The sequence below is a fragment of the Pristiophorus japonicus genome, chromosome 30 (genome assembly GCF_044704955.1).
Source record: "Pristiophorus japonicus isolate sPriJap1 chromosome 30, sPriJap1.hap1, whole genome shotgun sequence".
Classification (NCBI taxonomy): domain Eukaryota; kingdom Metazoa; phylum Chordata; class Chondrichthyes; family Pristiophoridae; genus Pristiophorus; species Pristiophorus japonicus.
In genome coordinates, this window is record NC_092006.1 from 10,687,545 (window position 1) to 10,701,264 (window position 13,720).

General features: G+C 55.0%; 1 protein-coding gene across 5 annotated transcripts in view; it reads left to right on the top strand.

Moving 5' to 3' along the window:
* adam15 (ADAM metallopeptidase domain 15) overlaps positions 1 to 13,720 on the top strand; it is an 89,259-nt gene that overhangs the window by 26,511 nt on the left and 49,028 nt on the right. For all 5 annotated transcript variants that reach the window (XM_070868677.1, XM_070868679.1, XM_070868680.1 and 2 more), the window contains exons 6-10: positions 465 to 645; positions 1,788 to 1,853; positions 5,310 to 5,381; positions 10,926 to 11,095; positions 12,531 to 12,615. In XM_070868677.1, coding sequence (XP_070724778.1) covers positions 465 to 645; positions 1,788 to 1,853; positions 5,310 to 5,381; positions 10,926 to 11,095; positions 12,531 to 12,615 — 574 coding nt within the window. The remainder of the gene's footprint in view (positions 1 to 464; positions 646 to 1,787; positions 1,854 to 5,309; positions 5,382 to 10,925; positions 11,096 to 12,530; positions 12,616 to 13,720) is intronic.

A 13,720-nucleotide genomic window follows, 5' to 3' on the forward strand; every position in this document is an offset into this window, starting at 1 on the left:
ATTAGATGTAGTCCTTACTACTAGGGGGATCAAGGGGTATGGCGAGAAAGCAGGAATGGGGTACTGAAGTTGCATGTTCAGTCATGAACTCATTGAATGGCGGTGCAGGCTCGAAGGGCCGAATGGCCTACTCCTGCACCTATTTTCCATGTTTCTATGTTTCTATGACTCGGTGCGAGTTAGGACACGGGGGCAGCCGAGTTTTGGATCACCTCTCGTTTCCGTGGGGTAGAATGTGGGTGGCCAGCCAGGAGTGCATTGGAATAGTCAAGTCTGGAGGTAACAAAGGGATGGATGAGTACAATTGGCCGAACGGCCTCTTTCTGTGCTGTAATAGCGATGAAAAATGTCAGCGCATGGGGTGATTGATGTGAAACCTGCTTGGTGGGTGTCGACAGCTGATGATATCAACGTCTGGGCCTTGAGTACTGGGCTTCCCGTTGACATGTTGTTGTTTTGCTCAGGGGTTTGATCGTGTTGGCTCGGAACCAAAGTTATGGGATCGAGCCGCTTACCGGGGACACGAGGGATGTTCACCTCATCTACAGGATACAACCGGTCCACTTCAACCAGAAGAGGTGTGTTCTCAGCCACCCTACCCTGGACCAACCCGTTCACCGGGAGGAGGAGCTGCATCTCCACAGGGTATGATCTCCAACTGGGGACTAGAGGGATAGAAACATAGAAATTTACAGTGCAGAAGGCCATTTCGGCCCATCGTGTCTGTGCCGGCCGACAAAGAGCCGCACGGCTCTCGGTCAGCAGCCCTGAAGGTTACATAAAAAACCATGAACAATGACGGAAAGGTAAAGAGCACCCGGCCCAACCAGTCCGCCCCACACAACTGCGACACCCCTTACACTGAAACATTCTACACTCCACCCCAACCGGAGCCATGGGATCCCCTGGGAGAGGCAAAAACCCGATTAAAAACCCAGGCCAATTTAGGGAGAGGAAATCTGGGAAAATTCATCTCCGACCCATCCAGGCGATCGACACTAGTCCAGGAGATCACCCTGGCCGTATTCGATTCCCTGCAGTACTTACCGTTATATCTGCGCCGGCCAACAAAAGGTCATCCAGTCTAATCCCAATTACCAGCTCTAGGTCCGTAACCCTGAAGGTTACGGCACTTCAAGAGCCCATCCAACCATCTCTTAAAAGTGGTGAGGGTTTCTGCATCCACCACTCTTCCAGGCAGCGAGTTCCAGATCCCCACAACCCTCTGCGTAAAGAAGGTGCACTTCGATGGGAGAGTTAGGGGACGGGAGGGATGGGCTTTGATGGGAGAGTTCGGGGACTAGAGGGATGGGCTTCGATGGGAGGGTTAGGGGACTGGAGGGATGGGCTTCGATGGGAGAGTTGGGGGACTAGAGGGGATGGGCTTCGATGGGAGGGTTAGGGGACTGGAGGGATGGGCTTCGATGGGAGGGTTAGGGGACTGGAGGGATGGGCTTCGATGGGAGAGTTCGGGGACTAGAGGGATGGGCTTCGATGGGAGGGTTAGGGGACTGGAGGGATGGGCTTCGATGGGAGGGTTAGGGGACTGGAGGGATGGGCTTCGATGGGAGAGTTGGGGGACTAGAGGGGATGGGCTTCGATGGGAGGGTTAGGGGACTGGAGGGATGGGCTTTGGTGGGCCAAATGGCCTTTTAATATTGTAGACATTTCTTTTGGTCCATTCTGAAATTGGTAAGCTATTCCTAAGGTTGTGTGAAAAGCAGAGATCTACTTATTCACTTACTTCTAACCTGCATCTTTAACGATCTAATTTGTTCTTTCCCCAGCGAAAACGGGATATTCTGACGGAGACCAAGTTCATTGAGCTGGTGATGGTGGCTGACCATAGAGAGGTACGGTGATCGACTCGGAACTGTAACCACTGCCAAGGGGCACGACCAGTTTAGTTAGCTCGATGAGGATGCTTCCTGTCGGGGGAAGTCCTGCTTAAACTGGGCGTTGCACTGGAGACCAGCGGGTCCTTGTCTGGTCACTGAGACATTGAAGTTGGTTAAGGGACCAGAGGGATGAGTTCAAAGTAAGCCCACCCCTCAATTCCCCTAACTCTCCCATCGAAGCCCAACCCTCCAGTCCCCTAACTCCCCCATCAAAGCCCATCCCTCCAGTCCCCTAACTCCCCCATCGAAGCCCATCCCTCCAGTCCCCTAACCCTCCCATCGAAGCCCATCCCTCCAGTCCCCTAACCCTCCCATCGAAGCCCATCCCTCCAGTCCCCTAACCCTCCCATCGAAGCCCATCCCTCCAGTCCCCTAACCCTCCCATCGAAGCCCATCCCCCAGTCCCCTGACTCTCCCATCGAAGCCCATCCCTCCTGTCCCCTAACCCTCCCATCGAAGCCCATCCCTCCAGTCCCCTAACTCTCACATCGAAGCCCATCCCCCAGTCCCCTGACTCTCCCATCGAAGCCCATCCCTCCTGTCCCCTAACCCTCCCATCGAAGCCCATCCCTCCAGTCCCCTAACCCTCCCATCGAAGCCCATCCCTCCAGTCCCCTAACTCTCCCATCGAAGCCCATCCCTCCAGTCCCCGAACCCTCCCATCGAAGCCCATCCCTCCCGTCCCCTAACCCTCCCATCGAAGCCCAGCCCTCCAGTCCCCTAACCCTCCCATCGAAGCCCATCCCTCCCGTCCCCTAACCCTCCCATCGAAGCCCATCCCTCCAGTCCCCTAACACTCCCATCGAAGCCCATCCCTCCAGTCCCCGAACCCTCCCATCGAAGCCCATCCCTCCAGTCCCCGAACCCTCCCATCGAAGCCCATCCCTCCCGTCCCCTAACCCTCCCATCGAAGCACATCCCTCCAGTCCCCTAACCCTCCCATCGAAGCTCATCCCTCCAGTCCTCCAGCTCGGAAGAGCCACTCAGCTGGCCCCGAGTGTAGGAGGAGATTGAGTTATGAGGGAAGGCTGAAGGGCCCTTATTTTTTTAGCCTCGAGTGGAGAGTTTTCTCTCAAGACATCTGGAAAGAAAGAACTTGCATTTGTATAGCGCCTTTCAACCCCTTTGTGACATCCCCCTTTTTGAAGTGTAGTCACTGTTGTAATGTTGGAAACACGGCAGCCAATCTACGTACAGCAAGATCCCACAAGCACCGAGGCCCCGTCTGCCCTCTCAGGTGGACGTAAAAGATCCCACGGCCACTATTAGCAGAAGAGCAGGGGGAGTTCTCCCCGGTGTCCTGGGGCAATTCGTCATCATCATAGGCAGTCCCTCGCAATCGAGGAAGACTTGCTTCCAATAACATGAGTCCTCAGGTGGCTGAACAGTCCAATACGAGAGCCACAGTCCCTGTCACAGGCGGGACAGACAGTGGTTGAGGGAAGGGGAGGGTGGGACTGGTTTGCCGCACGCTCCTTCCGCTGCCTGCGCTTGGTTTCTGCACGCTCTCGGCGACGAGACTCGAGGTGCTCAGCGCCCTCCCGGATGCACTTCCTCCACTTAGGGCGGACTGGTCTTTGGGCCCAGGGACTCCCAGGTGTCGGTGGGGGTGTTGCACTTTATCAGGGAGGCTTTGAGGGTGGTCCCTTGTAACGTTTCCTCTGCCCACCTTTGGCTCGTTCGCCGTGAAGGAATATTTATCCCTCGAGCAATATCACAAAAAAAAAATGATCTGGGTCGTTATCAGATTTCTGTGTGTGGGAGCTTGCTGTGCGCAAATTGGCTGCCGCGTTTCCCGCTTTACAACCGTGACCGCGCTTCGAAAAAAAGTACTTCATTGGCTGTGAAGCGCTTTCGGACGTCCGGTGGTCGTGAAAGGCGCGATAGAAATGCAGCTTCGGAACACTTCCGTCCAGGCCGCGAGCGTGACCCCGAGCTTCCGGTCGCCTGTCACTTTAATTCCCCGCTCCACTCCCAACTCTGACACCTCCGTCCTCGTCCTCCGACACTGTTCCAACGGAGCTTGAGGCAAGCTCGAGGAACAGCACCTCATCTTTCGTTCAGGCACTTTACAGCCTTCTGCACTCAACATCGAGTTCACCAATTTCAGACCATAACCCCCGCTCATATTCTGCTCCCTTTCCCCCAATTCATTTTTTTGCTAACCCCCCCCCCCTCCTTTTTTAATTTTAATTTTTCTCTTTGTCTCCCATGGCAGCTGGTAATTATCACACCATTCACACCCTATCTAAACTCATCTTTTGTTTCCTAACTTTTATCATTACCGTCTCACAAGAACATAAGAAATAGGAGCAGGAGTCGGCCATTCGGCCCCTTGAGCCTACTCCGCCATTTAATACGATCATGGCTGATCCGATCATGGACTCAGCTCCACTTCCCTGCCCGCCCCCTTATCCCCTTATCGGTTAAGAAACTGTCTATCTCTGTCTTAAATGTATTCAATGTCCCGGCTTCCACAGCTCTCTGAGGCAGCGAATTCCACAGATTTACAACCCTCTGGGAGAAGAAATTCCTCCTCATCTCAGTTTTAAATGGGCGGCCCCTTATTCTAAGATCGCGCCCCCTAGTTCTAGTCTCCCCCATCAGTGGAAACATCCTCTCTGCATCCACCTTGTCAAGCCCCCCTCATAATCTTATACCTTTCGATAAGATCACCTCTCATTCTTCTGAATTCCAATGAGTAGAGGCCCAACCTCCTCAACCTTTCCTCATAAGTCAACCCCCTCATCCCCGGAATCAACCGAGTGAACCTTCTCTGAACTGCCTCCAAAGCAAGTATATCCTTTCGTAAATATGGAAACCAAAACTGCACGCAGTACTCCAGGTGTGGCCTCAGCAATACCTTGTATAACTGTAGCAGGACTTCCCTGCTTTTATACGCCATCCCCTTTGCAATAGAGGCCAAGATTCCATTGGCCTTCCTGATCACTTGCTTTGATCAATTCACCCCGCCATCCCTTTTGTCTCTCGAATCTCTCCTGCTGTCCACCCGCTCACCGACCTTCCCTTTTGTTCTTCCAACCCTGCCTCCTTTCCCTGCCCCCCCCCGCCGGCCTCCCCGTCCTTGCACCACCTGAAGAATGTGTCGCACCTCGAACCTCTGCCGAAAGGTCACAGACCCGAAAGGTTAACTCTGTTTTTCTATCTCTCCGCAAATGCCGCCTGACCCGCTGAGATTCCAGATTCCGGCCTCCGCAGTATTTTGCGTTGGTGGAAATGCAAGTTCGTTGCTTTTCGGGGAGTGCAAGGAACACCATTTCAGTAGCAGTTGGGCGCTCTACCCGTGAGGGACGGTAGACTTTGCCCAATCAATGAGCTGGGATGGGTGAAGCTGTTTGGCACGCGGTAAATTGTTTTTCAATTATTTCCCCTCCCTGGTCTGTTCCGCAGTTCCAACACAGTGGATATAATCTCAAAACTGTACAGATGCGTCTGTTGGAGATAGCGAACCAGGTGGATGCGGTGAGTAGAGAACCTTCTAACCAATTCCCCCGCCGTGTGTGTGTGTGTGTGTGTGTGTGTGTGTGTGAGGATCGACCTCCTCATTGTCTGCTCTCGCCCCCCCTCCCTATCTCTGTAACCCCCTCCAGCCCCTACACCCCTCCCTATCTCTGTAACCCCCTCCAGCCCCTACACCCCTCCCTATCTCTGTAACCTCCTCCAGCCCCTACACCCCTCCCTATCTCTGTAACCCCCTCCAGCCCCTACACCCCTCCCTATCTCTGTAACCCCCTCCAGCCCCTACACCCCTCCCTATCTCTGTAACCCCCTCCAGCCCCTACACCCCTCCCTATCTCTGTAACCTCCACCAGCCCCTACACCCCTCCCTATCTCTGTAACCTCCTCCAGCCCCTACACCCCTCCCTATCTCTGTAACCTGCTCCAGCCCCTACACCCCTCCCTACCTCTGTAACCTCCTCCAGCCTCTACACCCCTCCCTATCTCTGTAACCCCCTCCAGCCCCTACACCCCTCCCTATCTCTGTAACCCCCTCCAGCCCCTACACCCCTCCCTATCTCTGTAACCTCCACCAGCCCCTACACCCCTCCCTATCTCTGTAACCTCCTCCAGCCCCTACACCCCTCCCTATCTCTGTAACCTGCTCCAGCCCCTACACCCCTCCCTACCTCTGTAACCTCCTCCAGCCTCTACACCCCTCCCTATCTCTGTAACCCCCTCCAGCCCTACACCTCTCCCTATCTCTGTAACCTCCTCCAGCCCCTACACCACTCCCTATTTCACTAACCTTCTCCAGCCCCTACACCACTCCCTATCTCTGTAACCTCCATCAGCTCCGACACCCCTCCCTATCTCTGTAACCTCCTCCAGCCCCGACACCCCTCCCTATCTCTGTAACCTCCTCCAGCCCCTACACCCTCCCTATCTCTGTAACCCCCTCCAGCCCCTACACCCCTCCCTATTTCTGTAAACTCCACTAGCCCCTACACCCCTCCCTATCTCTGTAACCCCCTCCAGCCCTACACCCCTCCCTATCTCTGTAACCTCCACCAGCCCCGACACCCCTCCCTATCTCTGTAACCTCCACCAGCTCCTACGCCCCTCCCTATCTCTGTAACCTCCTCCAGCCCCGACACCCCTCCCTATCTCTGTAACCTCCACCAGCCCCGACACCCCTCCCTATCTCTGTAACCTCCACCAGCCCCTACACCCCTCCCTATCTCTGTAACCCCCTCCAGCCCCTACACCCTCCCTATCTCTGTAACCCCCTCCAGCCCCTACACCCCTCCCTATCTCTGTAACCTCCACCAGCCCCTACACCCCTCCCTATCTCTGTAACCCCCTCCAGCCCTACACCCCTCCCTATCTCTGTAACCTCCACCAGCCCCGACACCCCTCCCTATCTCTGTAACCTCCACCAGCTGCCCTCCCTATCTCTGTAACCTCCTCCAGCCCCGACACCCCTCCCTATCTCTGTAACCTCCACCAGCCCTGACACCCCTCCCTATCTCTGTAACCTCCTCCAGCCCCTACACCCCTCCCTATCTCTGTAACCTCCACCAGCCCCGACACCCCTCCCTATCTCTGGAACCTCCTCCAGCCCTACACCCCTCCCTATCTCTGTAACCTCCTCCAGCCCCGACACCCCTCCCTATCTCTGTAACCTCCACCAGCCCCTATACCCCTCCCTATCTCTGTAACCTCCTCCAGCCCCGACACCCCTCCCTATCTCTGTAACCTCCACCAGCCCCGACAACCCTCCCTATCTCTGGAACCTCCTCCAGCCCTACACCCCTTCCTATCTCTGTAACCTCCTCCAGCCCATACACCACTCCCTATTTCACTAACCTCCTCCAGCCCCGACACCCCTCCCTATCTCTGTAACCTCCTCCAGCCCCTACACCCCTCCCTATCTCTGCAACCTCCTCCAGCCCTACACCCCTCCCTATCTCTGTAAACTCCACCAGCCCCTACACCCCTCCCTATCTCTGTAACCCCCTCCAGCCCCTACACCCCTCCCTATCTCTGTAACCTCCTCCAGCCCCTACACCCCTCCCTATCTCTGTAACCCCCTCCAGCCCCACACCCCTACCTATCTCCGTAACCTCCTCCAATCACCGTGATCTCTGCGCTCCTCCAATTCTGCCCTCCTGAGCATCCCCTGATTTCCATCGCTCCACCATCGGTGGCCGTGCCTTCAGCTGCCTGGGCCCCAAGCTCTGGAACTCCCTCCCAAAACCTCTCAACCTCTCCGCCTCTCTCTCCTCTTTTAACACGGTCTTTAAAACCGACCTCTTTGACCCAGCTTTTGCTCACCTGTCCCTAATATCTCCTTATGTGGCTTGGTGTCAAATATTGTTTGATAATCGCTCCTGTGAAGTGTATAAAAAGAAAGACAGACTTGTATTTATATAGCGCCTTTCACGACCACTGGATGTCCCAAAGCGTTTTGCAGCCAATGAAGTACTTTTGGAGTGTGGTCACTGTTGGAAATGTGGGAAACGAGGCAGCCAATTTGCGCACAGCAAGCTCCCACACACAGCGATGTGATAATGACCCAGATCATCTGTTTTAGTGATGTTGTTTGAGGGATAAATATTGGCCCCAGGACACCGGGGAGAACTCCCACTGCTCTTCTTCCGATAGTGGCCCCGGGATCTTTTACATCCACCTAAGAGGGCAAACGGGGCCTCGGTTAACGTCTCATCCGAAAGATGGCCCCTCCGACAGTGCGGCGCTCCCTCAGTACTGCCCCTCCGACAGTGCGGCGCTCCCTCAGTACTGCCCCTCTGACAGTGCGGGGCTCCCTCAGTACTGCCCCTCCGACAGTGCGGCGCTCCCTCAGTATTGCCCCTCCAACAGTGCGGCACTCCCTCAGTACTGCCCCCCCCCCCTGACAATGGGGTGTTCCCTCAGTACTGCCCCTCCGACAGTGCGGCGCTCCCTCAGTACTGCCCCTCCGACAGTGCGGCGCTCCCTCAGTACTGCCCCTCCGACAGTGCGGCACTCCCTCAGTACCGCCCCTCCGACAGTGCGGTGCTCCCTCAGTACTGCCCCTCCGACAGTGCGGCACTCCCTCAGTACCGCCCCTCCGACAGTGCGGCACTCCCTCAGTACTGCCCCTCCGACAGTGCGGTGCTCCCTCAGTACCGCCCCTCCGACAGTGCGGCACTCCCTCAGTACTGCCCCCCCCCCCCCGACAATGGGGTGTTCCCTCAGTACTGCCCCTCCGACAGTGCGGCGCTCCCTCAGTACTGCCCCTCCGACAGTGCGGCGCTCCCTCAGTACTGCCCCTCCGACAGTGCAGCACTCCCTCAGTACTGCCCCTCCGACAGTGCAGCACTCCCTCAGTACTGCCCCTCCGACAGTGCGGCGCTCCCTCAGTACTGCCTGGGAGCGCCGGCCTGGATTTGTGTGCTCAAGTGGGACGTTTTAATGTGTTAAAGGCGCTATATAAATGCAAATTGTTGCTGAGCACTTTGTGGTCATGTATAACAAGCAACAGGACATAAGCAATCAGTCAGCTACAACGTTTTCTCACGACACACTCTCGGCCTGACCTTTGGGTTCATGATTGTCTTCTGTACGTTTTATCCTGTTATTCTAAGTTTCCATTTCATCGAATGGTCGAACAGGACAGCGCAGAAGGAGGCCGTTCCACCCATCGAGCCTGCACTGGCTCTTTTGAAGAGCCAGTTCCTCTCGCTCCCCCACCCGCTCTCTCCCCGTACCCCTACAATTCTTTCTCCTGTTGATCCAATCCCATTTTGAGGGTTGCTATTGAATCTGTGTCCATTGGTTTATCGGGCAACACACTCCACATTCTAACCACTCGTGTAGCCTCGGGTTCTTTTCGCTGGCGGCTCGCTGTCACATAAGAACAAAAGAAATAGGAGCAGGAGTCGGCTATTCGGCCCCTCGAGCCTGCTCCACCTTTCGATACGATCATGGCTGATCCGATCATGGACTCAGCTCCGATCATGGACTCAGCTCCATTTCCCTGCCCACTCCCAATAACCCTTTACTCCCTTATCGTTCAAAAATCTGTCTATCTCCACCTCCAAGTGGGGTCTCACCAAGGCCCTGAACAATTAAGAACATCAGAAATAGGAGCAGGAGTCGGCCATATGGCCCCTTGAGCCTGCTCCGCCATTCAATGCTATCATGGCTGATCCGATCATGGACTCAGCTCCACTTCCCTGCCCGCTCCCCATAAGCCCTCATTGTTTAAGAAATTGTCTTAAATTTATTCAATGTCCCAGCTTCCACAGCTCTCTGAGGCAGCAAATTCCACAGATTCACAGAGAGGCAGAGAAGAAATTCCTCCTCATCTCAGTTTTAAATGGGCGGCCCCTTATTCTAAGACCATGCCCTCTAGTTCTAGTCTCCCCCATCAGTGGAAACATCCTCTCTGCATCCACCTTGTCAAGCCCCCTCATAATCTTATACGTTTCGATAAGATCACCTCTCATTCTTTTGAATTCCAATGAGTAGAGGCCCAACCTACTCAACCTTTCCTCATAAGTCAACCTCCTCATCCCCGGAATCAACCGAGTGAACCTTCTCTGAACTGCCTCCAAAGCAAGTATATCCTTTCGTAAATATGGAAACCAAAACTGCACGCAGTACTCCAGGTGTGGCCTCAGCAATACCCTGTATAACTGTAGCAAGACTTCCCTGCTTTTATACTCCATCCCCTTTGCAATAAAGGCCAAGATACCATTGGCCTTCCTGATCACTTGCTGTACCTGCATACTATCCTTTTGTGTTTCATGCACAAGTACCCCCAGGTCCCGCTGTACTGCAGCACTTTGCAATCTTTCTCCATTTAAATAATAACTTGCTCTTTGATTTTTTTTCTGCCAAAGTGCATGACCTCACAATTTCCAACATTATACCCCATCTGCCAAATTTTAACTCACTCACTTAGCCTGTCTATGTCCTTTTGCAGATTTTTTGTGTCCTCACACATTGCTTTTCCTCCCATCTTTGTATCGTCAGCAAACTTGGCTACATTACACTCGGTCCCTTCTTCCAAGTCGTTAATATAGATTGTAAATAGTTGGGGTCCCAGCACTGATCCCTGCGGCACCCCACTAGTTACTGGTCGCCAACCAGAGAATGAAGCATTTATCCCGACTCTCTGTTCTCTGTTAGTTAGCCAATCCTCTATCCATGCTAATACATTACCCCCAACCCCGTGAACTTTTATCTTGTGCAGTAACCTTTTATGTGGCACCTTGTCAAATGCCTTCTAGACGTCCGAATATACCACATCCACTGGTTCCCCTTTATCCACCCTGTTCGTTACATCCTCAAAGAATTCCAGCAAATTTGTCAAACGTGATTTCCCCTTCATAAATCCATGCTGACTCTGCTTTTATACTCCATCCCATTTGTGTGACGTGACGAGTCTCCCGCGACGCTCCGCGTGGTGGGAGTGGGGGGGAGGGGTGGTTATTTTACCAACGTCAAAGGCCCACGAGCTGTTGTGGCAACCCAGCGGGCAAAATTTCCTCGTCGCTAAGACGGTGTGGCCGCCATTAGTTTTACAGGTCGCTGAATATCCGCGTGGCGTTGGTGGGAGTGGAGGTGTGGACCACGCAGGACCCCTTCGCGATCGACCGCAGCCCCGGGGACACCCTGAACCGTTTTCTGAAATGGCGGGAGAGGGACCTGCTTCCCAGGCTGCACCACGACAATGCGCAGCTGCTCATGTGAGTACCGCAAGCCATGAACGTGTTCCCCTTCGGATTCGATGCACTTGCCCAGGAAGCAGAGTGGGTCGGGGCGGAAAGGAAAGGCTGACTTGCATTTATATAGCGACTTTCACGACCACCGGACGTCCCCAAAGCGCTTTGCAGCCAATGAAGTACTTTTTTTGGAGTGTAGTCGCTGTTGTATTGTGGGAAACGCGGCAGCTCAATTTGCGCACAGCAAGCTCCCACACACAGCAATGTGATAATGACCCAGTTCATCAGTTTTTTTTTGTTCTGTTGATTGAGGGATTAACATCGGCCCACAGGACACCGGGGAGAACTCCCCCTGTTCTTCTTCCAATAGTGGCCCCGGGATATTTTATGTCCACCTGAGAGGGCAGACGGGGCCTCGGTTTAATGTCTCATTTGAACACGGCACCTCCGACAGTGCGGCGCTCCCTCAGCACTGCCCCTCCGACAGTGCGGCGCTCCCTCAGCACTGCCCCTCCGACAGTGCGGCGCTCCCTCAGCACTGCCCCTCCGACAGTGCGGCGCTCCCTCAGCACTGCCCCTCCGACAGTGCGGCGCTCCCTCAGCACTGCCCCTCCGACAGTGCGGCGCTCCCTCAGCACTGCCCCTCCGACAGTGCGGCGCTCCCTCAGCACTGCCCCTCCGACAGTGCGGCGCTCCCTCAGCACTGCCCCTCCGACAGTGCGGCGCTCCCTCAGCACTGCCCCTCCGACAGTGCGGCGCTCCCTCAGCACTGCCCCTCCGACAGTGCGGCGCTCCCTCAGCACTGCCCCTCCGACAGTGCGGCGCTCCCTCAGCACTGCCCCTCCGACAGTGCGGCGCTCCCTCAGCACTGCCCCTCCGACAGTGCGGCGCTCCTTCAGTACCGCTCCTCCGACAGCACAGTACGGCGCTCCTTCACCACTGCCCCGCCGACAGCGCAGTATAGCGCTCCCTCAGTGGCGCTCCCTCAGTACCGCCCCTCCGACAGCGCAGTATAGCGCTCCCTCAGTACCGCCCCTCCGACAGCGCAGTACGGCGCTCCCTCAGTACCGCCCCTCCGACAGCGCAGTACGGCGCTCCCTCAGTACCGCCCCTTCGACAGCGCAGTATAGCGCTCCCTCAGTACCGCCCCTCCGACAGCGCAGTACAGCGCTCCCTCAGTACCGCCCCTCCGACAGTGCAGTACGGCGCTCCCTCAGTACTGCCCCTCCGACAGCGCAGTGCGGCGCTCCCTCAGTACTGGCACACTGGGAGTGTTGGCCTGGATTACGTGCTCAAGTGGGCGGAGTGGGCCTTGAACCGGAGACCTTTCTGTGCTACCCATGGCTGACACCCAGGTATTTGATGCTGGTCGCCAAGTGGGCTTGTGCGCTGAGATCGTGCGTGCGGAGAGAGGGCGGGAACTCGGTAATCTCCTTCTGACTTTTTTTTTTCCCTCCAGAGGGGGCACATTTCAAGGTGGCACTGTTGGCATGGCATCTCAGAACTCCATGTGTTCCAAGGATCGATCGGGTGGAGTCAATGTGGTGAGGGAATGCATTATACTTGGGGCGGGGTCTGGGGGGGGGGAGCTCTGTGTTGCCTTAGGCCCCCGTAACCATGGGATACAGGCCATCTTCTCAAAGGACCCTGGGTGAAATACTAATCTGCTGGGTGATGTGGGACTTCAGCTACGTGGGGAGACTGGAGAAGCTGGGGCAGTTCTCCTTGGAGCAGAGAAGGTTAAGGGGGAGATTTAATCGAGGGGTTCACTATCATGAAGAGTTTTGATAGAGTAGACCGGGAGAGACTGTTTCCAGCGGCAGGAGGGTTGGTCATCCAATATTCCATTGGAGAACATTCTTGCTCATCCAGAACTGGATGTGTGGGACAAGCAGTCTGACAATTTAGAGACCGTGGGGGGGGCGAGAGAAGTGGTTGTGGGGTCGGGCAGGGTGTCGTCAACGTACATAAGAACATAAGAAATAGGAGCAGGAGTCGGCCATTCGGCCCCTCGAGCCTGTTCCGCCATTTAATACGATCATGGCTGATCCGATCATGGACTCAGCTCCACTTCCCTGCCCGCTCCCTTATCCCCTTATCGGTTAAGAAATTGTCTATTTCTGTCTTAAATTTATTCAATGTCCTGGCTTCCACAGCTCTCTGAGGCAGCGAATTCCACAGATTTACAACCCTCTGAGAGAAGAAATTCCTCCTCATCTCAGTTTTAAATGGGCGGCCCCTTATTCTAAGACCATGCCCCCTAGTTCTAGTCTCCCCCATCAGTGGAAACATCATCTCTGCATCCGCCTTGTCGAACCCCCCTCATAATCTGATACGTTTCGATAAGATCATCTCTCATTCTTCTGAATTCCAATGAGTAGAGGCCCAACCTCCTCAACCTTTCCTCATAAGTCAACCCCCTCATCTCCGGAATCAACCGAGTGAACCTTCTCTGAACTGCCTCCAAAGCAAGTATATCCTTTCGTAAATATGGAAACCAAAACTGCACGCAGTACTCCAGGTGTGGCCTCACCAATACCCTGTATAACTGTAGCAAGACTTCTCTGCTTTTATACTCCATCCCCTTCGCAATAAAGGCCATGTGGAAACTAACGCCATGTTTCCAGATGATGTCGCCAAGGGGCAATG